At 38.2% G+C, this 25722-nt stretch overlaps 2 protein-coding genes across 2 annotated transcripts; one reads left to right on the plus strand and one right to left on the minus strand.

Annotated features, from left to right (window-relative positions):
- Positions 1-396: 396 nt before the first annotated feature.
- On the minus strand, positions 397-6065 carry ginm1 (glycoprotein integral membrane 1). Its single transcript, XM_053337238.1, has 8 exons — positions 5930-6065; positions 5686-5751; positions 5483-5582; positions 4994-5148; positions 4720-4882; positions 4387-4616; positions 2695-2858; positions 397-2603 (listed from the first exon to the last, which is right to left on the minus strand). The coding sequence occupies exons 1-8, from the start codon at positions 6017-6019 to the stop codon at positions 2498-2500; spliced, it is 1074 nt and encodes a 357-aa protein (XP_053193213.1). The 5' UTR covers positions 6020-6065; the 3' UTR covers positions 397-2497.
- Positions 6066-6147: 82 nt separating this feature from the next.
- Positions 6148-18176, plus strand: ppil4 (peptidylprolyl isomerase (cyclophilin)-like 4). The gene is made up of 13 exons (XM_053336801.1): positions 6148-6232; positions 6563-6630; positions 8113-8177; positions 8271-8388; positions 10194-10336; positions 10505-10601; positions 10750-10866; positions 10945-11069; positions 11152-11218; positions 13128-13239; positions 13393-13489; positions 13679-13814; positions 17751-18176. Exons 1-13 carry the CDS (start codon positions 6163-6165, stop codon positions 17961-17963), a joined length of 1428 nt encoding a protein of 475 aa, XP_053192776.1. The 5' UTR covers positions 6148-6162; the 3' UTR covers positions 17964-18176.
- The last annotated feature ends 7546 nt before the right edge of the window (positions 18177-25722 follow it).

Raw genomic sequence — 25722 nt, forward strand, 5'->3', positions numbered from 1 at the left:
AGATGTGGCTCAAATTTTAGCCAGAGCAGCCTCAAAAGACACAACTTTGTAGCAACTATACCAAAAGTATAACATTTTATAATTTTCATTTTGGTGCATTTCACTTTAGGAAAAGTCATCAAATTTGAAGTAAAAGACATTTGGGGTGTTTTTACAGCTGTTACATGTCTAAACAGGTCAAATTTGACCCAAAACACTATGTAACGGACCATTATGTAACATTGCATTATATAGTGGAACTGTAAATGTTTTTTATCCATTAACAAAAACCTGATGCTCTCTGAAAGCATCATTAAGGATTAATCATTGCTTTGTAGTTCAGAAATGATGTATAGACTAATTATGAAGGGAGACTGATCAGTATACAATGATTGAGACAGTACACACGTGTGATGGTCATAAGGAAAGCATTTAATCAGCAGAATTTCAGACTGCTGTCATTTATACAATGTACGCACACAAATGTCTCAAAAATAATAACACATGGGTCCACCACCATTTAAACAATATGCAAATGAAAACATATTTTGTTGTGTTTATTTTCAGCGACACGTCTGATTTCATGCCTGACATACTGTTTAGCCTTACAGGCTTCAACAGCACTTTGTACTGTTGAGTTCATCAGTTTCCAATTGGATTCCAATACAGGCTGAGCTGTTTCCATTGAGTCTTCATGCACTTTTCTCAGTTTTAATGTATGACTCGCTGATCGGACAGCAAACTGCATTCACTAGCTAGACTACACATGCACTTTTTTGCTAATGCAGTACATCATGCACTCTGCAGCCTAACTGAACCCCTGGGAGACAAAATCGCACCCTCAGCTGCTCTGAGCTCCACAGGCCGATGGGGAAACATTAGGAGTGACATTGAGGAAGCCTAAAAATAAAAAAATAAAATCATTATGAAATGCACTACCAAAAAATAAAACATCCATGCAGGCTCACATCCAGTTTTCACTCACAGATTCCAAGTTGCTTTAACAATAACTTAGAATCTGCTATCATGTATTGTGCACATGCTGTATTTGACATCTTTTCCTGTTCATAGCAGAAGTTTATACGTTTTTTTTTAAAGAGTGCATAGACAACCTGAACAACTTCAGTTACATTCTCCAAAACTAGTAACAGGACACCACACGCAAAATCAAAGTCAAATAAGTTACAACACCCCATCCCACCCCTTCTTTTAGTGACAGAGTTCCGAAAAAACAAGTAGTCAGTGAGGCACCTGTGAGGAAAGACAATCAACATATGAACCTCAATATTGGGCAGAATTCTTTCTAGTAGTGATTCAGGTTCAGAAGGAAAATGATTTACACTGTGCAGACAGAAGATTTATATTCATCACAATCACTTTCCAGAGCTTTCTATGACAGTCTGTTCACATTTAATGGCTTTAAGTATTCATCAGAACAACGGACAAGCCTCATGTTAAATACACATATTGAATCAGGATATTATAGTGCATGTGCTGCCTCAGAGTTTTTTTTTTTCAGCTGTGGGATAGAATTTAAGAGAAAGAAACATGTGTGACCTGTACAGAGCTGCTACATATAGAAAGTCTTTTCAGTAAAGTAGTGGAAGTCTCTTGGTTGCAGCCCCTATAATGCTCAGTTTGTTCATACTCGCGTGTTAAACCCCGCTGTGCTTGTCTCCGCTTTGTTAAGCCTGCGCCTGTGTTGCTTGGTAACATGCAGCCCATTCAAGGTTTAAAAAAAAAAAAAAGAAGAAAACCAGAAACTTTAATTGAACTTGCTTTTTTCATGCTTTAAATTGGCATTCAGAGTTTTTGCTCAGTTGTCACGGAACCGCAGATGTTCTAATTCCTGAGGCTTTAAAAGTTGAGTTTCAAAGTTCGAAGCTTTCTATGATGTCACATGATCTTCATGTAGGAACAGCTACTAAACGTCATTAAAAGGTGAGACTATTTTTTTTATATGCTGTTATCAATGTCAAGAATGAACTTTAAAAACCTCAAAATAAATCCCCAAGATCTATATGAGACTAGCCTCTTCCTTTCAGTTTAAAAGAATCAGTTGGAAAAGTGCTCTTTTATATTATTTCTATTAAAAAGTAACGGTTACGCAGAGCTAGTTGCTTTGAGCAGGCAAGTGTGATTCTATTACCTCTGTGTGACTAATCACAGGAGCAACGAATCTGACATCTCTCGGGCGGTGCCTGCACAGCAAACATCGGGTCATGTGACCTTAAGATTCAGCGCTGTGAATCCATCTTTTTTTTCTCCATTTCGATCATGTGACTACGTTAAACCCACAAACTGAGCTTAGATACTTTGATGAACTCACACTGGCCTTTTTTTTTTTTCTTGTGAAAAGCACCTCCTGTGTTTCAAGAGTTAAGTGGTGTGAAGATAAAAGATCTGAGCATAAGCTTGCAATGAAACCAGGCCAGACTGATGTTGAAAATGTAAAAACAAGATTGGAGAATAAGAACAAACTGACAGTAAAAGGGAGTCGGCCAAGTCCATTCTTCCTTCAAGGCTTCTTTTCTTCTTCCTCTGCCTCTATTTCTATGTTCTCCAGGAGAGTGTGCTTCTCATCCTCTGGCATGAGAGTGACGGGGTTTAGGTGAAAAATGTGCCTGGGAAAAAAAAAGAAAAAAAAGCACAAAGTTAATCCAGATAATCATGAAAAAAAGGAGCAAAACCGCAAACTAACTGAATCATGCTCACTTGTGTTCACAGGTGGGGAAGAACATGTCCAGGATCTTGACGATGACCGCCGATCCGACCACGCCAATCACCACCACCCACATGACCAGGAAGAAGAGGGGCAGGGACTCGGAGCAGAAGCGCCTCAGACGCTCGCGAACTTCCTCCACCCACTGACACATGGCCTGAGGAGAGGACGGGACACAGAGACATGAGTATTTCCTGATGACACAATGGGCTCCACACAGGTACATTAATACCTGTTAGTGTAATAAACTGACTCTCTATGTTGGTTTAGAGTAGAATTAAACACACAGATATAACCAAATAATCCACTCATCAATAATCATTATCTTTACACCTGGAGCATTATCCATCCTAACATTACATGTTATGTCTGTGTGTGAGTCAACTTAATTTAAAGTAATAACCATAATAATCATCCTGTGAAGCAATGGTAATGTTCACCTTTTACAATATTCACCAAATTATTAAAATTGCAGATTTTATTGCATAATAGAGCAATTTAAATGGATATTTTATATGTTTTTACCTGTTGTAGTGAGTTATAGCCCAATTATTACATGTTTATATACTGCTTATAAATGCTAAACAGGAAGACTTGAGGTGAAATGTTTAAAATATATTGTATATTCATTGCTTCTGGATTTATCAATGTGTGAGAAAGAGAAGCTGTATTTGTGAGTTGTATGTCTGAAATGAATATGACACTAATCATTTTTATGTCAAAGTAAACATGTGTAAGGGTGATCTAAAGATTCATGCAGAATACAACTGTTTGACCTATTTTGCATTTACCTGGCTATCTGCACATTTTTAAAGTACAAACAGAATGACTTTTAAGACCTTTTAAAAACCTCTTTAAGTAAAAAATGATACCATTATTGCTGCAAAAGAATACAACAAATTAGACTACTGTATACACAGTTACAGAGTTACACTGAAATTGAAAGAGGCGAGAAATAGGCAACGCAATAACAAACAAATGTATTTATGATAATAATGATAAGCAGAACACTAAGCTATGTTATCATTTATATATGAATAACGATGTATTTCTTCTGTGTAAAGCTTCTCTCCTCTGTCATAACAAGAAAAAAAGTCATGTATTAAGATTGCTCTGCAAACGGTGGAAGTATTTAGAGGCAATAGTACACATTACCGTAATGTAAGTACTCCATGCAGAAAACTGTCACGTGACTGTTGTAATCATACATAATGTATTCCCCCTGAGGGACAATAAAGCTCTGAACTAATAATATATTATGAGACATATAATAATGTAAAAACAGGATTCTACTGTTATAGTGGGTTGAAATGGAGCCAACTTTTTTTACTTTAATTAATAATTTGGTTGGCTGGTTATGTAAAATAATCAGAAAAGAATGAAAAATAACATAAACTGAACAAATACAATTACGCTCAAATCAAAGTTAATGTCTTAACTCTTACAATTCCTTACATGTTAGAACATTTTTAGACTTTGAATATCAAAAACTAAATTTAAGACATCTTAAGGACATTTACAAATATTCACATCAGTACCAACACAAGCCAGTGCAGCTGTATCAGAACACCCCTAAAAATAAATAGAAGTTCATCTTTACATTTGTTCCAAGGGACCCTCAACAGTGGAGACAAATAAAAACACCGGTACACACACTCCTAGATCTAGCAGCAGACTTTGCTCACCGAGTAAGATGAGAGAAATTCTTTGGGTGGACTCTCCATCTGGATCTGATCCTCCTGGCCCGGGTCTCTCTCTTCGAATTCATCATCGTATTTGACATCATACAGCAGATCAGGGTCCATACGCAGGGGGGTCTCTGGGAGCTTCCCTGGAGCTGCAATCTCCTCCTGTGTGGTCTCTGTGTGTTTCAGAGGATACTGACTGGTGGTCTGCGTGATCATCTGTTCCTCTGCTGATTTCCAAAGCAAAAATGAAATGAGAGAAGAATACACACCGCTTATACTGCTAACAATATGAAGCTGTTTAATAACAATAATTAGGATGAGTAAAAGCACCTTTTCTAGGATTTGGTGGCTGATCTGTGACGACCACATCGTTTTCTCTGGGGACCCTGAAGATCTCACTGTGTCCAATAGGGTAGATGTTGGTGAACTGAGCCAGCTTCTGGAAATCTGGGCTCATCAGTATTTTCACTTCACACATATCAGGTTGCTGGACCTAAATAAATAAATACATAAAAAAAGCCACATGCAAACTGGTGTTAAATCATATTTGAATATTCCTATTCCAAAGTAATTGTGGATATCTGACATATTTGGTCACATTTACCTTTTTACCCTCCATCTCTATGACTTCACTGAACACCTGCAGGGCCACCACCTCCTCTGAGTCACTGTACAGTCGGTTCTGGCTCACCATCACCCGGGTTACAGTGGATACCAGGTCCCCAGATTCAAACTCACTGCTTCCATTGGTGCTGTCCACTGGGAAAATACAAAAAAAAAAAACGCACTAATTAGTTGATTAATAAAAGACTTAAACAGTAACACCTTATTCAATGGATGTTTTAATAATATATGAACCATTCAAGTCATTTATCAGAGACAACAACAAACATTTGCTGCTTTTCTTCATTTCATATTATTGTGAACTGAACACATTTGGTGTTTTTGACAGTTTGTCAGATCCAGATCCATTTACAGCAGGCTTCTGTAACCTATAATGAGCTATTGTCATTATATCTGAATTGCCTTGCAGTGCTTCTAAGAACTGACAGTTGATGGTTTAGCATTGGTTTGTGATCACAGGAAAACTCACAGAGAAGTGCTTGACAGTTGAATCTGGTCACCCCTGACAGCTCAACTGGGATGTCGTTGACCATCACCTGCTCTTCACCCACTGATATGTTTAAATTGATCTGAGAAGAGAAACAACGCAGTTGATTCTTGCCCGATGCATCATATTTCCTAGAAAAACCCACCCAGCTTTGCTTCCTCTGCTCAGAAAGTTGGCTTGTATACCTGCAAGTTGTTGGAGTCCTGTGTATCCGCCAGTCTCCCTGCTGTCACGTTGATTAAGATGTTTTCCTATGGGAGTTAATAATGAGCAATATCAGGAAATAGAAAAACACAAAGAGACGCGAGGTTTAAAATCACAGTGTGCTAGTTAAGCTGCTCAGTAAGCTAACGCTAAGCTAACATCAGCATCATTAAGTGTTGGAGCGCATTATGGGTTGTCATTGACATTGTCTGCTTTGAGTCTTACCGTATTCAGCTGCCTAACCGACGACTCGCTGCGGGTTACTGAGGCAAAAAGCAGAAATATAACACAAACAGTTAGCCGTGTCATTTTCATAGTTGATGTTGACGTCGCTTTACAGCAGCAGGGCGGTGAAAACAAAAACACTGAGTAGGGCACGTCAACTGCGCATGCGTGACGAATTTCCTGAATTTACCAATACCTCAAAACGCGCATCTCGCGATATCACACACGTCAGTATGGCGGTGCTCCTTGAAACGACGCTGGGTGATGTTGTGATTGATTTATTTACAGACGAAAGGCCTAAAAGTAAGATCATGCAGTCATTCTTACACAATAGACATTTTTGCTTTTAAAGCAATAGGCGGCTGAGAAAGCCACTGGAAAGCTCAGCGCTATGCAGAACAAGTAGCTGCTAGCTGTAGCTGTTAGCTTCTCTCTCAAGGTAGCGTTGCATGTACGTGAGGCTATTCAATGTAAACTAGCAATTAATTACGTTAACCAACACCAACACACACACACATACACACATACAGTATTTAGATGTAACTTGTTAGGGCTAAACGCGAATGGTGAAGAAGCTGGTAAGAATAGGTCACTATAGGTATATCATTAACCCTTTGTGTGCTTCCTCTACAGCCTGCCTGAACTTTCTGAAACTATGCAAGATAAAATACTACAACTACAGCCTCGTCCACAATGTTCAGGTAAGATCAGATTGTCTCATGCTAATTTAGGTATTTAGATTTTATTATAGCTTAGACAGTATGTATATATAAGTAGAAGAGAGAGCGTGATGGTGTTCAGTTATTGTATGCATTTGTGTTTACATACTTTTTTTAGACGAACATTACTCTACACTCACATGCATGGTGTTTGAAACCAGGAGTAAATCATGAGTCCAATAGCAACTTAAATTACAAAGAGAAGAAGGCCAGATGCTGTGAGTCCAGGAATGACCTTATTATGTCCCATACGCCATTCCCTCCCCTGTCCAGATATAACAGGTGTTATGAGGCTTCCTCCATACTTTAAAGGTTCAGAAAATCCTCCAACTATTTTCTCAAGTTTGAACAATTGGCCTTTCTAACTTTCTAGTTCATAAGAATAATGCTTTTAGTTGCGTATCAGATCAATTCTGTAGAATATCATCAGCATATTAATTAATTTTGAACTGATCTGAGCCCATTAAGATACCCATTATTAACTGGATTGTCACAAATAAGACAAGCTAAGGACTCAAGCTTTAAAATAAAAATGAAGGGGATATTGTGCATCCCTGCTGTGTCCTGATATAAAGGTGAGAAATTGCTTATTAACTGTAGGTCCTTCCCTGATTGTGTTAGAAGACATATAGAAAGCATTGACTGATTCACTATCATATCACTGTAACCTGAATATGAATATTATGAATGGAAAAAAACTCATCTTTACCGGCCTGATGATGGCGACAAAGATCACAACTCAGACTCTTTCTCTGAGGACAAGTATTCACATGTCCTGGGACTCAAAAGTCACAGCTTCACACAAAGATCGATTTATAAAATGTATTGTTTTATATTATTTGCAAAAGCAAAACAAGGTCAGTTATCGCAACCTGTCTTATCAAAGCTCTTGTTCACCTCACGTGCACCCAGTACACAACCAAATTACAGTGTGACAGTGATGTTCACTGGAAGTGACAGCTAATAACATTATGGAAAAGAGCATCTCATTCTAAAGCTTTCCTACAACTGTGTTCATTATCACAGTTTAGCTTTTGCTTAGACAAACATTCAAGTCTGCAAAGTCCATTGCATTTGACCTGTGCAGCTCTTACGTAGACCTTCTGATATGAGTGTCTAAATTTGCTTAATGTAATTTTCCTTAGAAGAGTCTTTGAGTTTTATGTGAAGAGACTCTTGTGCAACAGCTGGGACATAATTCAACATAGTTTCATTTATGATCTCTGCACGTAATCACATTGTGACAAAATCCCTGAGTATGTCTAAACTGTCCCAGCATGATATCTTAAGTGACCTTTTTATTTTCTGAACTGTCATTAATGAATTTAGTAATAATTGCGTTAAATAAATGGATTCAGAGAGTGTATATTGAACATGTCTTTGCTTTCAGGCTCAGGTGAAGAAACTGTGTATGTGTCCACATTGTGTCAACGTCCTGTAACATTGTGTTTGTCTCCTCTTCAGAGAGACTTCATCATGCAGACAGGAGACCCCACAGGGACCGGCCGTGGTGGAGAGTCCATCTACAGGTTAGTCATATTCATCGCCACTGGTGACTGTTTTTGACATTGATCATACATGTGACTAAGTTGATTTACATGTTTTGTCTTGTGCGTCATCAGCAAGCTATACGGGGACCAGGCCCGCTTTTTTGAAGCGGAGAAAACTCCACGCATCAAACACAGAAAGAAGGGGACGGTGTCTATGGTTAACAATGGGAATGGCCAGCATGGCTCTCAGGTGGGTAACATGAGCATTACACTGATGTTTTAACTACTTTTGCGAAAAGTTTCGCTCTCTCTCTCTCTCGCTCACTGTCACTCTCGCTCTCTCTCTCTCTCTCTCTCGCTCACTGTCACTCTCTCTCTCTCTCTCTCTCTCTCGCTCACTGTCACTCTCTCTAATGCACTCTCTCTCTCGCTCACTGTCACTCTCTCTAATGCTCTCTCTCTCTCGCTCACTGTCACTCTCTCTAATGCACTCTCTCTCTCTCTCGCTCACTGTCACTCTCTCTAATGCACTCTCTCTCTCTCTCGCTCACTGTCACTCTCTCTAATGCACTTTCTCTCTCTCTCTCTCGCTCACTGTCACTCTCTCTAATGCACTTTCTCTCTCGCCCCTGCTCACTCTCACATGTTTTCACTTTCACTGTTTTTCGGGGGGGCTCTCCCTCCCACATCCTCTCTCTCATGTACTCATATGCCCCCTCTCTCCCACTCGCTCTCTCACTGTCTCTCATATGCACTCTCTCTCTTGCACTCTTGCTCTCTTTCTTTCATGTGCACTCTGTCGCTCACACACACTCTCTCTCTCTGGGCTGTCTTGAGCAAATTAGAAATGACTTATATTTTGATAACAGAATCAATTGAAGAAACCTGAGCATATCCTTTTCAATCATGTTAGCAATGAGAGACATAACGACTTTGGTCACAGCTGTTCCAGATGTTATTGTAATGTTTATTAGTTGATTAGCGTCAGGTCCGTCTCCCTCAGTAACCGTCGCAGCAGACAGCAGCCTTTTTGACCATAGCTCAACTCTGCTCCACATATTTCACACCTGACAACATTATCCTTTACTTTCTGGAAGTTTTTAAACCACGCTGGACTTTTGTGCGGCTTCGTCTGCATCATGTTCCCTACAGTCAGCTAGCTAGCAGGATAACTTACTACTGAGTAGGTCTGGGCGATTATGGCAAAAATCAAAACGATTAATTGAACTTTTAACCTCGATTACGATTAATAAACGATTAACTCCACCCTTGATGAATAATTATGTATTTTCACAGTTTCTTTTGTTTTGTATTTTCCACTGCTGCCCTCACACATGAGTATCTTTAGGGAGTGAAAATAATGATGCTTTAAGGTGTGACGCTGTGGTTAATGTGTAGTTTATGGTTCATGGTTTGGGTTAAAATCGTCTCTGGAGACAAGTTTTCAAACTCCTTAAAGATATGCAACCTTTACTGTCATGGCAACAGTGAACACCACGATTAATTGATATGAGCAAGATTAAGTCGATTAGAGTTTCTAAATGTCAGTTTCCATTATTTTTCAATTAATTACTCAGCCCTACAAAGTAGCTGAGGGCACAAGTAAAAATTCACTTTGTGTCAAGTTCTACTTCAACACAAGGAGCTTAGAGCTCCTCCTAGTGGCTGAAAGTAGCTGTTAATGAAGCCTTAGATTAATTGATTAAGGTTTTTCAATGAACACAAAACACGAGCACAGCACAAAGGTCAAAGAATTATTTGGTTACACAATTTTAATGACACATCCCTATTAAGTATCATCATCTTTACATACTGAAGTCATGCATATGTTTACTGTGATGTAAATGTGTATATTTTAAATAAATGTAGTTCTTTATCAGAATGTATTGATTCATGGGTTCACTGTCCTGTCTTACTGTTGTTTTTAATGTGACAGATTGTATAGTGTGATTAATGGTGTACAGTGTTCCTCCTTTAAAAAGAACAAACCATGTTTGTTTTGCTTGTGCAATGTATCACATGATGGAAAAAGTCTGCTTTTATTTGTATCTTTAGTTCCTTATTACAGCTGGTGAGAACCTTGATTACCTGGATGGAGTCCATACTGTGTTTGGAGAAGTGACAGAAGGTATGGATGTCTTGAGCAAAATCAACGAGACCTTTGTTGACAAGGACTTTGTTCCATTTCAGGACATCAGGTGAGTGTTGACCAACAACACCAAAAATACACACTAAATACACTCTGAATGAAATGTGACTTAAATGGTGTGCTTTCATTTAACGGTACATAATAGAATTTCTCAAAAAAACCACACAGTATTAAGTTTTGCAACAGGGAGAGATGTGAGAATGTGATTTTGCTGCAGGATAAACCACACAGTGATCCTGGAAGACCCATTTGATGATCCTCCTGATCTGCCGGTGCCAGATCGATCCCCCGAGCCCACCAAAGAGCAGCTAGATGTGAGTGTAGCACAAATATATAAAAACCAGAAACTACCTCACATGACCCAAAAAACAGACTTCAAAGCAGGATAAAGCTGAAAACTGTAACATAATAAAGGTAAATACAGCTTCAATAACAACAACTGTTTCTGTGACGGGCGTGCAGAGCGGGCGAATCGGAGCCGATGAAGTCATAGACGATGCGGACGGGAAGGGAGCTGAGGAGCTGGAGGAGAGGCTGAAAGAGAAAGAGGCCAAGACTCAGGCCATCCTGCTGGAGATGGTGAGAGAAGAACTTTTCTCAAATAGCAAAGATGCAGCCTACAGCATCTACATACTCTGTGTCTAACATTTCCTCCAGGTGGGCGACCTCCCTGACGCAGACGTAAGGCCTCCAGAGAACGTGCTGTTCGTGTGCAAACTGAACCCGGTGACCACAGACGAGGATCTGGAAATCATCTTCTCCCGCTTTGGGACCATACAAAGGTGACGCCAAGCTCCAGCTTTACTTCCATATTATCTTTTGACCTCACTTGCTAATTATTTATGTTTACTTTGTTCTGTGTAGCTGTGAGATCATCAGAGACTGGAAAAGTGGAGATTCTCTCTGTTATGCTTTCATTGAGTTTGACAAGGTGAGCAGCTTATCTACTGTATGTGATGGGTTTTATTATTTTCTGATTGTTTTATTGCTTCATGTAAAATGCAAATCTATCGTTTCTGAATGTACGGTTTTGTACAGCTGTATTTAAATGTATAAAATGAGTGTGAGGGTGTTGGGAAATATTATTCAATTACACTATACATGAAATCATAAGTGCTTTGCAGTGGTTACTCAAGTGTAGTCCTGTCACGATAATTACCTCTATCGGACGATATATTGTCTCAGAAATAATCGTGATAAATGATATTATTGTCATTTAAAGATCATTTTATACTACTGATATAATGACAATATAATAGTATAATAATATAAGGGGGACAGACTGTCATTATGTTTGGGGAGTTATTTACCTTTTTAATTCTTCTACAGTCTCCACTCAGGACGTACACATTGAGGAATGGAGGACACTACTTCTTTAGCCAATGTGACATGAATTAGCCTCTTAGCTGCTAATGTCAAGTGTGGCAATACTGAAGTTTGGGTTCTTGAGAAATACCACTAAATGTCAGTTAGATGTAATAAATCCATTATTAGTGATGTTAGTATATCAGGGTGTGTATGTAAAGAACACAGAGCTTGTATCTGCAGTATTAATATTAATACCAAAGTAACCTCTGTTAGTATCAACATGTTTATACAAGCTTAAATAGAAAAAACATATTCAAGTGAAAGCTAGCCGTGACTCTTCCTTGATCTGCCCTGCTAGATAAATAATTGTATCCGTAAGCATGCAGACACTTCCATGAGTAGGGATGCTTTGTGTTGCTTACAGGTTACTAAGAAAGCAAGTATAACCCAGTTCAGTTGAACGGTGTGGGGTCAACAAGGCTGACATTTTTTTAAAAGCGTCCAGACATGAAACCAGTGTACCTTTAGTGGTCCTCACCATACTACAATCCAGCCACATGCCAAATGTTTATCTTTCCTTCAAAAGTCAGGAAAGATAGACAACAATCTGTCTATTGAGCCAGACTGATGGAAAACCCACTGCAGAGTGTGAATAATAGAAGACAGTCATAAACTCCTGTTTGTTGTCATGTACACATATTATACTGCATTTCCCATTCATCTGATACACTGTTGGCTAACTGTAAATTGTGGAAGTAACACCTCTGACCTTTTGTAAACATGATCATCATAGAAATGGTCTCAGTTTATGACTTTGCTTTTTCAGCTGTTCAGAGGCAACTCCCTGATGGTAAACTTTACCAGCTGACACACAACAAATACACCATTATATTTTAAGGTAGTAGTTTAAAGTTTAGTGCGAATGCTCTCAACACCTTTTTATATTGTGGTGGTGCAATGACTGTTTAAACCTTTAGAGGGCGATAGGCGGTTTATTGTAGTTCAGATGTGTTTTTCCTGGTGACACACAGTAATATAATAAATGTAATAAAGCAGATTGTTGATGTGATAAATTCGTACATGTAAACGAGCCAAATTGCTGTAATTAAGAATATCAAAGATGCATAGAAGCCAACAGCTTTCTGATTTATGAGGAGCAGGAGTGTGCTTCAGTTAAGTATCAATGGCAGACAGTATGAGGAAATACTGAGCATCTGGTTAAAATGGTGGTTTGGCAACTTGTTCTTTGATATATACGATATCAGATATAAAGGAAGTGAAGTTCTTGGAAGTGTTTTTCTTTTCCGTGTGTCAATGAGTTGCAAAATGTTTGCAGCCTTTGAAATGTTTTCTTGGTGAGGGTGAACATCACAAGCTGAAGAATCAACACTTCATATTTCTCTGTAATTTCCTCATCTCATAGCAGAACACAAACAGACCTTGAGTGTTGTTTTTGTAGATGAAACTTGATGTTTACATTATTACCTGATGTTCCGGTTTCAGTTCTGCTTTGTCATTTTCTGTCTTGACAGCAAGAAGATTGTGAGAAAGCCTACTTTAAAATGGACAACGTGCTCATCGACGACCGACGCATTCATGTAGACTTCAGCCAGTCGGTGTCAAAGATCAAATGGAAAGGGAAAGGTGCTTCATATGATCACTGTGTGGCCTGCGTCTGTTCAATATTTCCCCCTTTTTGTTTGAGCTTTTGAAGGGTGAACAGTTCATGATGTAAACATAGTTCCTATACTCAGTGTCCTCAGTGTTTCATAAGCAGTGATGATCTTCTGTGTGTAGGTGGGAAATACACTAAAGATGACTTCAAAGCCTATGAAAAGGACTTGGAGAGCCGATCCAAGCTGACTCTCAAGGATCAAGCAAAGCCTAAACAAGAGTATCCTTATGTGTTTAATGAGCTGTGATTACATTTTCTAGTTTTTCCACTTCATGTCCAAACATATCAGTCTACAATATGCACCCATTCTTCCTCAGCCGTGTGGTTTTCACATACATTTTCGATTTGGGTTTGACTCTCTCTCTCTCAACTTCCTGGAGATTTTCCATAACCTTCCCCCCCCAAAAGCCCCAAGTACGACCTACTGCTGGATGAGGAAGAGGAGGAGGAGACGGGCCGCTGGCACCCCGAAAAGAAACACAAAGAGAAGAGACACCATCACTATTCAGACGACGAGGACAACAGGAAGTCCAAAAAGCACAAGGTATTTTAACTGAAGCACACAGCCAACACAGCAATACTCTCACTCTTATCTTGAATTTACAGGGAGTTTGATCTATTATCATATTTTTCTTCTGTACCTTTCTAGGAATACCACACCAAACTATTCCAGTTTAGTCTGGCTTTTTTTTTTTTTTTTTGTTAAACAAGTCTAGACAGCAACATGGTGGGGGCGTTGAATGTGTAATGAACTATATTCTGGTTGTCAGTTCTACATAGTTCTAAAATAGTCCTATTGGGATATGGTCATATTTGAGTAATTAATTTCATGTTTCATCCAGAGAACGGTATGTATCACCTCATTAAGCTGTTTCTTCATTTTAGAAATGTGTGCAGAATATAAATGTCTTTTCTCAATGTTTGTTTTTGTAGCTTTTTGTAGCAAATCATTCTTCTCTTTACTTGAGCCAACTCCTACCTAACTGTCTATTACACATAGAAGCCAACACCCAGGGAGGAGCAGTGTTCCATATTTAGCACAGGCTCCTTTCTATTATCATAGAACTTACAAAAGAACAGTGTTTCAAGCAGGAAATAAAAATGATATTACAGTAAACAAACAAAAGAAGAATACATTAGGGAAATGATGATTATTATTATTATTAGTAGTAGTAGTCATATCTGATCGTTAGGAATGTTTTATAGTTTCTTCTCTGTTCAAAACTGACAAGGATTGACAGCGACGAGGTTACACAAACACACACACATACCACACACACATACCACACATTATCTGGATTATTATGTGGATTTTGGAGTACCTTCATCCAACCTAGAGCACAGACTGGTTATAAACGGAGCTGTTAGTTTAAATCAGCTTCTGAGAGCAGGTCCCTGCATGCACACAAACGCAATTCCCTCCTCAGTCAGATCATTTACCCTGACAATTAACTGAATGTTTAAACAGAGGCATGTGTGCACACTTAGATGTTGCAGCTGTAGACAGGAAACAGGTGAAGGGAGAAGAAGGGGGGCTGCGACATAAGACAAAAGTCCCTGAGTGCAATCAGACTGGAGACATTGCGATGACAGTATATGGAAAGCATCTTCACCCCCAGCCCACCACGAGTCATGATGCCCTTTTCAGTATCAGAGAGAGAATTTTGAATTGACTGTAAACAAGTGTGATTACTTTAAAGAGAAGCAGGAGCACTTAAAACTGACTTTAGTTGTATTCCATGAGCTGACTTAGGGGATTATGTGTGTTATATAAATGTAATTAACATGAAGTGATCACTTTTTTTAAGCAAAAGGAATTCAGACATTCTGAAAAAAGCCCTTTTCCTTTTTTTTTTTTTTTTGTTTTTTAAAGATGCTTTTCATTGAGTTTAAACCAACAGAACAACATACAATACCCTAACCCCAGACAACCATACAGCACACCCAACATAAGAGAGAAAAACTAAAAACTAAATAGTGACTGTATTTGAATAAGATTAAAAAAGGTAATAAAGCAAAAAAAAAATGAAAATGCTGACTAATGAAACGAGGTTTAACCAAAAACATTGTCTCTGGTCTGCTCTACATATGAGAATTTAATCCAGTCATCAGTAAGCATATCATGTGCCTCCCATCATTGGGGTTATGAGAGGTGTCTTTAGATGTGAACATATTTAAGACATGTTTTCCTGAGAACCTTTTTTATTTAAATTATTTGACAGTGTGAAAAAAATAAATCTTGGAAAATTGTATCTAAATCAGAGGTGTCAACTAATTGGAGTTCAAGGGCCATATACCGCCCACTTTGATCTCAAGTGCAGCAGCAACCAGTAAAACCTATAAAAACATTACTGTAATAAACCATCGATTCACAGAAACAGATGAACAGCGTGAGATGTCTCTAGGAAAATGTGTCAAATTTCAACATTATGATGTCTGAGTCTTTTTGCACAGAAGCTGTTGATTGACAGCATTTTACATAATTGTTTTTTCCGACAGTTGTATTTCAGTCAGGGTGAAAGAAACCTCTGAAGCAGCATTTCACATGAAGCAGGCTTATCACATTCACTTGCTCCTGAAACTTGGCACCTCTTAGTCTTCACAAGTGTATCAGTATTAGCTGTCAAATCCTGAGCAGTTATCATTTTCACTTTGTAATTCATCTGCTTGTGTGTGCCAGGAAGGCAGGGTTTTTGTTTTAATTGATGCTCATCACAGAAAAAAGCTTGTTCTTAATATACTCATCTCAAGTTGGATGTCCACTGGCCGATCAGAAGCCTTGACTGTGAATGGAAAGTGAAAATAAGTAATATTAGCAGTGTGTTTTATTGAAAATTTGGAATGAAAGTGTTTGACACCTCTGATCTAAAGGGCAGATATCTACCATCAGCTACCTGTCCATCCAGCAGCAAGCAGTGACAGAATGTAGAGCATATGAGATAAGAACAGAGGTCCACAACATCATGTCTTTTTTTTTTTCTTCTTAACTAAAGCAGCTTGTGTCAGACTGTGAAAATGCAGCAGAATGTGAAGTCTAGTTGACAAGGTTGATGATCTACAGGGAGGTTTAGCAGCTCATGGAGATGAGAGGGAGAGAGAGAGAGAGAGAGGTGAACATGAGATTAAAATTCTCTATTTCATAATTGACGTAGTTTGTGTGAGAACTGGGGTTTGTCTTCCTTCTTTCTGCTAAAAAAGACTATTCATAATACTCTGGTTACAGGTAGCATGGATATATTTTTTTGTCTGTGTGTGTAAGACACACCAGACATCACTGCTCTACACAGACATTTGACACCAGAAATGCTGCAGCTTGCACGTATGAGGAAGCCTCATCTCTTCTGATGTTCCTCCAAGTGTTAGGCTTGCTGCCAGAGTTCTCACTGTACCTGAGTCAGTTTTACAGTGGCAGTGTTTACAAGCAAGGATTTACATGGCTGGCAGCCCGACAGTGTGAAGGTTGACTCCACGTTGTTGACGTCGACCTTTGATATTAAGAGTTTCCTTGTTGTAATTAACATAGTTAACATATTATGCCGTGCCTTATTGTAATCAGAGAAAATTCCCTATTAAATTATCTGGTCACGTTTTTAACATGTGAGTATGAAATGACTGTTCCATGTAATACTCAGTCGTTAATTCACAGGGTTGTCAGAACCAGGAAGAGATAATCTAACTCCAAGCTATTCCCACTCATATTTGCTGCATTTCCTTGTTCCTCTTGTTAATTTAATATTTGCCTTATCTTTATTTATTTTGTGTGTACACTCATTCTATTTATCTGATGCCTGCTGTTGTGTAACCCCAGTGTCGAAAGACGGTGTATAAATGGAGATTTCACACTCAACCTGTTTGCAGTTCAAACAATCTTGATTGTGTGTGTTAATTTACTGTCTGTTTAAAGTAGGAACAATTCTGGTAAGGAAAAATCATACATCATACTCTTTTAAAAGGCATCTTCTGATTTTTAGCATGCCATGTAATCATCACACCAATGCCAGTGAAAGAAAACACTGAATTCAAAGGCTTCACTAGTCATATTTGATTGGTCAATACCATACCATTCCATGAATGTTATCATATGTGTGTGTCTGCTCAGGGATCTTTGTTGCATGTCTGCCTTTCTACCTCACTTCCAGGCAAGTGCTGCATGATAGGATATCTATTGGGAGAATAAAACCGGATACATCAGGTAGGACAAATAGAAGTGTGAGATTGTTAAACAAAGCCAAGAGTCTATGGCTGTGTTAGCGGCTCTGAGCTACATGCTAACGTAATCATTCTAATGCGATCACATGGAAAATGCTAACATGGTGAATTTAGCAGGAACCACATCTACCATGTTCATTATCTGAGTCACATATGGGCAAAAAAAAAATCAGATTTTTGGTAACATTAGGTAGAGGCTTGAACACTTCCTCCCCTCTTCAGACTGTGTCTTTCTAAATGTTCCGTTTTCTGTCTTTTCCAACATTCCCAGGCCAGCGAGGAGAGCCGGCGAGATAGAAAGACAGGTCGTCAGCGCTCTCGATCCCGCTCACGTTCTCGCTCCAGAGACCGGGACCACAAGCATACCAAGTACCGGGCCAAACACGGGAAAGAGGGACGCGACAAAGGCCACAGCCACAAGGACAGGAGCCGTAGCCGCTCACCCAAGAAGTCCAAAGACAAAGAGAGGAATAGATACAGATGAGGGGAAGCAGGAAGGAGTTTATATGATCTTCAGTGACAGAGCAGCTCCTGAACTGTGTTCAGTATGAATGAATATGGCTCTAAATATATTTAAATATTCACCTGCCTAACTACTGGCTTGCTTTTTTTAAAAATCTTCACCTTGACTTTTAGGTCTTTAGGACTTTTGTCTTAAAGAACAAAAATTGATTGAAAAATTCTGTTAAATGTGTATTAAAAAATTCCAACATAAGGTGATTGATGTTTTATCAACTTTTTATTTCACTTGAATTCTTCTGAAAAACATTGATACTAGTCTTCCCTCATACCCACACTGCCCACTTCAGAACAAAGGGGGTTGATGATTAATATCTCATATTTGACTTTAGTCTTTATACTTTCTTTTTCACAGTGGGGGTTTTAGTTTTGGTTTTTTTTTTATACATACTTTAAATGTGAATGGAAAAATGCTGGGTGTAGTGTGTCTCCACAGTGCTGAGGGAATTCACTGGTGTCTCCCTCCACCCACCTGAATCAGCTGTGGTGATATTTCAACATCTTTCTACAGAAATTCAAAGCTATCATGTCTTGGGCTGCAAGATCAAGCCAAATGGATCATGACTGTCAATACTGTAGATGTGGGATGATAAGATAAATAAACTGTCATGATCATAAACAATTATGATCTTTGAACTTTATAGAGTTAATGAAAGTGCTTTACAGGAATACTTATGTTAAGACCTTTGTTAGATCAGATGTTACGTCCTTACGTTTGTTTGAACTCCAAAGATGTCCAGCATACTTAGATAGACATCTGTTCTGATGCCTCTGAAACTAATTGAATTATATGACATCAATCTGTTCAAATGTGATCACCTTTGAATTTATAAATAGGAAATATGTAAAGGAATAGACATTTTGACAACTTTTAGTCAATATATTGCCAAAAGGTGACTGACTCTTGTGTCAGTACAGTAAATATAAAGCTACAGCCAGAAGCTGTAATGTAGCTTAGCATAAAGACTGAAAGCAGGGGGACACTGCTAGCTTGGCTAAAGGTAACAAAATTCACCCACTAATAACCTCTGAAGCTCAGTGTCACAGTGGCAGTAAGAAATCTGTTGTTTTATTATTAATGCAGACTCTTTGGAGGGGTGGGGGGCACAGGGGGGTCTGGCCCCTGTTGGCCCCTCCCTCGAACTGCCCCTGCCCAGTGTCTCCTTTGTTACGAGTCCGAGCTTCACCGTGAAACTGTTGTTTTTATGCTTCAGTTTTTGTATATATTACACAAATTGGATAAAGTGAGTTTTATTTTATTATTTTGTCACATTCAGACAGTGCCAAGCTAACCGTTTCCCCCTGTTCACAGCTGTTATGCTAAGCTAAGCTAATAATTTGCATGCCCTAGCTTCACATTGTACAAACAGGTGAGGTGTATTGATCTTATCCTTCTCTCGGCAAGGAAGCCACTAAGTGCATTTCCAAAAATGTCAAACACTTCCTGTAAGTGGTTAAAACTGAAATTTTAAATTCCCTTGTAGCCAAAGAATAAAATATTAGATGTAGCCTAATATTAGAGCACAATAATATATATGATTATATTGTACATTTCTTTATCCAGAGCAGTATAGATTGAGGTCTCCACAGGTCAGTCAAACTTTAGTTGAGGAACAGGCTTTTAAAAAATCATCTATCTTCATGAAACCGTGAACCTCAATGACATATATCCAGAGTTCCTTTTATTGAATGTCATTTTTAAGAAATAATCACCACGCAATGTTTATAATTTCCCGAAAATTCAACATATTGTTGTGGGTGGAGGGGTGTTGAATGTGGGTGAGAGCGAATGGAAATAAGTCTTCCGGAGTGAAGCTGTATAAACACTAAGAACTGAAAGTTGACACTACCCAGTAGTATGGAAAAAAAGGGTTGCACTGTCTTACTCCCCCAGGTGGAACCACTAGTAGAGACTTCCCCAGTCTCCCACGCGGGGTGCACACCTCTTAGTAATGTTTACTGTGTATGATTACAGACGATAAGTCATAACACCAATATGAGAATGGGCTGTGGTGATAATGACGGATGTGGATGTTTGCCAGTTGTTTTTTCCTGTGATTTCAGGCCTGCAAAGTCAATATGGAGAGGTCACTAAAGAAAAGGTCCCAGTATTGTTTTTGAGTCATTTGAATGCGTCATGGTGAGCTGATCCAGATTACAGTCGCTTATTAAACTGACACATCAGATCAGAAATCATCTTCACATGTCACTTTTACTATTGTTTTGCTCTCTTACTCATGTCATCAGTATGTGTTCAATACAGAAAGCAAGAATGTCAGCCTGTCCTGTTCAAGCTGTCACGACCAGATTCCTCACAAAGGCAGGGTTATTTACATATACCTATAGTTATACATACAGTCACGCCTACACACACATACCATACTTCAAGTGCACTGAATAAGGATCAAGGTTCAGTTGTGTTTTCTATAGCTCGGTCTATTGAAGGTAAGAAGAACCTGCATTTATCTGCTTTTGAATGAACGGTTGTGATTTTATGTCAGCATTGTTTCAGCTGTCTTGCCCATTTGCTGAGAGGGAGTGACACACATTATGAGTTTTAATTTATGGTAGAAAAATAGCCAATATATTTACACTTATGATTGCAACAGCTGACTCACTCACATTTAGCTGCATCCAATATTTACAGGCATTTCAAAAGTTAGAATCAGACATAAGCCAGAACACAGATACTCTGATACAGATACACATACCTCTGAAAGCAGTTCAAGTTTGAGTGTGAGTACTGCAGCTGGTATGTGTATAGTGTGTATTTGGTAATAGTGTGCAAATGCTGATAGCAGTCAGTTCTGAAAGCAAACAAACTGTCAGGTTTGCTGCATAACATGAAATTATTATTATTATTACACAAATGCACCATGCACAAACATATGGATCTCAAAAAAGAGAAAAGTTGCTCTGCACCAGATTTAGCTACCAGCTCATTTCCATCTGCGGTCCCTGAGCAGGTAAAGGAAACAATAAAACACAGAGTAAAACCTTACCCCATTCAAATAAACTAGCATACTATTCATAGCCACACACACACACACACACACACACACACACACACTTCCTAGGAATAAACACATAACAGAATATTGATATGAAAATACATACATACGATGTGACCATATTTATCAACATATATGTAAAGAGCATACAGTACGATTGTTCCATTCATTTATGTATATATTAGATACAGAGCTGCCAACTTCTCAAAAAACCATGGAGTGAGATTTTGTCGGGGGTGGCCAAAATTTTGTCCCGCATGCAGCCACACACATTGGTGGCTCAAATATCAGGGAATTGGAATTAATTTGCCATTTTACCCATGTTGTGCCCTGCATTCTGGTGGTTTGTAGGGCCCAAAGCCATTGATAGGGGCGGCATACTGGAGATGGACAACATTGGTTACATTCTGAAGCAAAGACATAGCTGAAGGTCCACCCCCAGGGAATTTTGGATAAAGTAGATGTGATTTCCTGCATTCAAGTGGATTTTTGGGTGGTATTTGGATGAATGTATTTGTATAATAAAGATGTGAACTAACTCTGATTCATGTTCATCTGATCATGACTTGTAGGTCCTTCTAGACTTGAGTTGAACATTCAACCAGAAACTACTGTTGTGCCTCAATGACTGTCTATGTACCACAATATAGCCATATGAAATTATAGACTTGTGTTTAAGATTTGACCAAGGTAGGTTGATTGACATTTTGAGTACAATAGTATTCAACTAATTCTTAACTGAAACCTAACCTATATCTTAAGAGCACTTAATAATTTATGTTTAGCAAAAAATGACACAAGATTAGTTAGGGAGAAATATGTTTCATTATTGAAACCACACGTTCCAGCAAACAAAATAGTGTAACAAAAAATCTAAGATATCTGATTGTATGCATGATACCCAGGTTTATGTTACATGTTGATGTTCTTGTCAATTGTCTAAATTCATATCATTGCTTCCAGTTAAAACAGTGTTTTTGAGTCCTGACTTGTCCTTTCAGAGTTGCAGAGAAAAGATCACATCCACTGATGTTCTGGGAAAACAGCTGCTCTTGTGATTTCTACATGCAAGAGGTATTTTGACATGTTCCTCCCAGTGCACACTGATTCCTGAGTCCTGCTTTCCTTATCACCCATCAAGAGTGTCCTTGTGAATGCTGTGTATGACACAGTTGCACATTGCTGACTTATCTCTTTCACATGAATATGTTTATACATTACCTGAAGCATTTTCACAAACATAAAAGCAACAGTATTCTCAACAGGACTTTCTTGTGCTCTTTTTATTTTTTTAAAATTTCTAATCAAATCTCACCAGAACGCACCCATCACTCTGTCTTCCACTGCTGTGAGCGCACCTCCACCCCTGTTGACTCTCTCTCGGCAGCCATGTGTTCCTTCTTTGAAAAGGTAGGTGCTTCTTGGAAGTAGACACCCAGCTGAAGGCGTTTACAAGCACTCACCTGAACAAGTTCAGACTGCTCATGCTGATTATAAACATGTGCAAGCTGAAACAAATAACCACTTCCTCATTTACTCATAAAGACTGTTATGATTTTAAGGAACCAAAAGCAACATGTGTCATTTCAGTAAAATAATGTATCCTCTTTACTTTATTTACTGGCTCTTATATGGGAAAATAAGTAGAGTTTTAATATATCTGCTGGTTAGTTTTATCCATAACGTATTTTATGTAAGTTATTGTAGCCATCAAATAACTGTAGTGTAATAACACATATAACATTTCCCTTCAATTATGAAGTAGGGCAAATACGCTACCCTGAAATTGTACTTCAGTACAATACTAGAATCATAGTTACCTTCAACCAGATGTTCTACAGTCTCAGCTGCTGTGCTGGTTGTAGCCTACATGGTGTGTGGTGTCAGTTAAATGTGTGAGCAGCTTGTCATATAAGGTATATGTTATAAGTGATAACCCTGCAGCACATTACAGGCAATCCTCTTTAAAACCATAATAACAATAATAATAATAAGCCCAGTGGGTGAGTTTACTGAAAATTAAAGATTTATGAAGCAATAATCCTAATGTAGGCAACAAAGTGTTGCAACATGTCTTTAAAAATGAATCAGCCGCTGATTGGAAATGATCTTCCAGAATCATTTCCAATGTAATCTTTGATGACCTGTTGCTGCTTGGCACAAGCACAACATCTCTACTGTATGTTAACACGTCAGTGTCTAGCAGGTATAGTGTTACTAATGGTTACTACTCTTAACTACCATTAGTAGTGTGTTAGTATGCTAACATTTGCTTATTAGGACTAAACACAAAGTGCAGCTGAGGCTGAAGGGAATGTTATTAGTTTTGCAGTATTTTGCCACAAACCAAAGTGATAAATGAAAGAGTTTTAAACATTTTTTTGCTTAAAATGTATGATTTGATGGTGGCACTTAACAAAAAGCCAAGGGAGTTTATTGTATGGGTACCATGGATATATTCCATGTCAAGATATTTCACTCTTACTCAGCCTCATGTTGAGGCAGGAAAAGTCAGCAGGGATCACGAATGACTGTACAGTTTTCCATTGGAATAAATCCAGGTTGTTTCTGGACCAAAGTGATGGACAGACTGGTGCTGCTATGTGCTAGCATGCTAGCAAGATGTTTTCATGTTGTTACAACACATGATTCAGTTTGAACTACAATGTGAACCAGTGCAGAGGTGGAGGAAGTACTCACACCCTTTACTTAAATATAAGTACCCATACAAGCAATGTAAAAATACTACTTAAGTAAAAGTACTGCAATATTATGAGTGTTGTAGTATGCAGTATAACAGTAAAAGTACTGCAGTATTATGAGTGATGTAGTATGCAGTATTACAGTAAAAGTACTGCAGTATTATGAGTGATGTAGTATGCAGTATTACAGTAAAAGTAGTGATATATTATTATATATGACATCATTAGATTATTAATAGTGAAGCATCAGTGTTAGAGCAGCATGTTACTGTTGTAGCTGCTGGAGGTGGAGCTGGTTTACACTACTTTATATACAGTTAGCTAGTTTACACTACTTTATATACAGTTAGCTAGTTTATACTACTTTATATACAGTTAGCTAGTTCACACTACTATATATACAGTTAGCTAGTTTACACTACTTTATATACAGTTAGCTAGTTTATACTACTTTATATACAGTTAGCTAGTTTACACTACTTTATATACAGTTAGCTAGTTTACACTACTTTATATACAGTTAGCTAGTTTATACTACTTTATATACAGTTAGCTAGTTTACACTACTTTATATACAGTTAGCTAGTTTACACTACTTTATATACAGTTAGCTAGTTTATACTACTTTATATACAGTTAGCTAGTTTACACTACTTTATATACAGTTAGCTAGTTCACACTACTTTATATACAGTTAGCTAGTTCACACTACTATATATACAGTTAGCTAGTTTACACTACTTTATATACAGTTAGCTAGTTTATACTACTTTATATACAGTTAGCTAGTTTATACTACTTTATATACAGTTAGCTAGTTTACACTACTTTATATACAGTTAGCTAGTTTACGCTACTAAGGATTGCTGCCAAACAAAATTTCATGTATCTCACTGTGCAATGACAATAAAGCTTCTTATCTTATCTTTATATACAGTGTAGCGGCCCACTTGGAATTACCACACGTGACGCAGAGAGCTTCGACTGGTGTTACTTTAATTCTCTCCTCTTTTCACCTCCTGACACCATGACACCGTGAAAACTACGAAAATACAAATGCCATAATACCAGAATTCAGTGAATAATATATAGAAATCATGTTCACATTTTTAACTTAAACAAATACATTTTAGTAAACTTGAATAATGAATTTTACATGGAATTACCCTTTTAAATTGCTACGAGTTACAGCTTTTATGTAAATGAAAATAAAGACATTTTCTCTTTGTTTTAAATGAAATTAATCACTCTCTTTACAATGAATGCACCATTAGTCTCCTCCTACCTCCTTCTGCTTCCAAGGGCGCTAAGTTTGAGCACAACCTGCTAGCAGCCTGTCTTCCACACACACCTTGCGGTAACAGTCCTTATACAAAAACACAATGACACAAACACGGAGCGAACTGCAATTAAACACCCTTTCATAAGCTTCAATACAGCTACGACATGTAAATAGTTTGTGTGTATGTTTTACCAACTTTGGAGTAACGTGAGCAGCATGTCGTTCTGCTGAGACGGGAGCAGGAAGTCTAGCATCGGCATAACAGGAAGTAACAAAATAAGAGTGGGTTCTTCAAAATAAAAGCACAAAAAAAAACGTAAAGTGGCAGAACTGCATAAATGATCATAGACAAGATTAACTGCCATTTACACTCCCACCAATCCTGCTACAATGAATGAGCAAATACACAAAAGGAGCAAATGAATTGTACAGGATTTCCTGACTGTAATAAACGAGTAACTTCATGTTGAACTATCAAAAGTACGAGTGATTTGTACTACATTATATCATTAAAGCAGTGTGCATTTAACTGTTGTGTTTGTTCTAATCAGTTCTCAAGGAGAAGCACTAATTTTTGGACTGGTCTCTCAATAACTGAGGGTTTGGAGGGGGAATCTTGTTTCCTTTGAGACTTTCGCTCTCCTACTTGCACTTTCACTCGACGTACTAAACCGTCGCTGTCTTGAACAGTCTCCACCACTCGTCCTAGTTGCCAATGATTTCTCGGGA

This window comes from Scomber japonicus, chromosome 17, assembly GCF_027409825.1.
Source record: "Scomber japonicus isolate fScoJap1 chromosome 17, fScoJap1.pri, whole genome shotgun sequence".
In the NCBI taxonomy this organism is placed as follows: Eukaryota; Metazoa; Chordata; class Actinopteri; order Scombriformes; family Scombridae; genus Scomber; species Scomber japonicus.

What these genes read in the sequence shown, in the direction of transcription:
- ginm1 (XM_053337238.1), bottom strand. Translation starts at nt 6,019, where the DNA reads ATGAAAATGACACGGCTAACTGTTTGTGTTATATTTCTGCTTTTTGCC. An exon ending in CGGTTAGGCAGCTGAATACG is followed by an intron (nt 5,752 to 5,929) that starts GTAAGACTCAAA and finishes TAACTCCCATAG; the next exon opens with GAAAACATCTTAATCAACGT. An exon ending in CAACTGTCAAGCACTTCTCT is followed by an intron (nt 5,149 to 5,482) that starts GTGAGTTTTCCT and finishes GTATTTTCCCAG; the next exon opens with TGGACAGCACCAATGGAAGC.
- ppil4 (XM_053336801.1), top strand. Translation starts at nt 6,163, where the DNA reads ATGGCGGTGCTCCTTGAAACGACGCTGGGTGATGTTGTGATTGATTTA. An exon ending in GGTGGAGAGTCCATCTACAG is followed by an intron (nt 8,178 to 8,270) that starts GTTAGTCATATT and finishes GTGCGTCATCAG; the next exon opens with CAAGCTATACGGGGACCAGG. An exon ending in ATGGCCAGCATGGCTCTCAG is followed by an intron (nt 8,389 to 10,193) that starts GTGGGTAACATG and finishes TTGTATCTTTAG; the next exon opens with TTCCTTATTACAGCTGGTGA.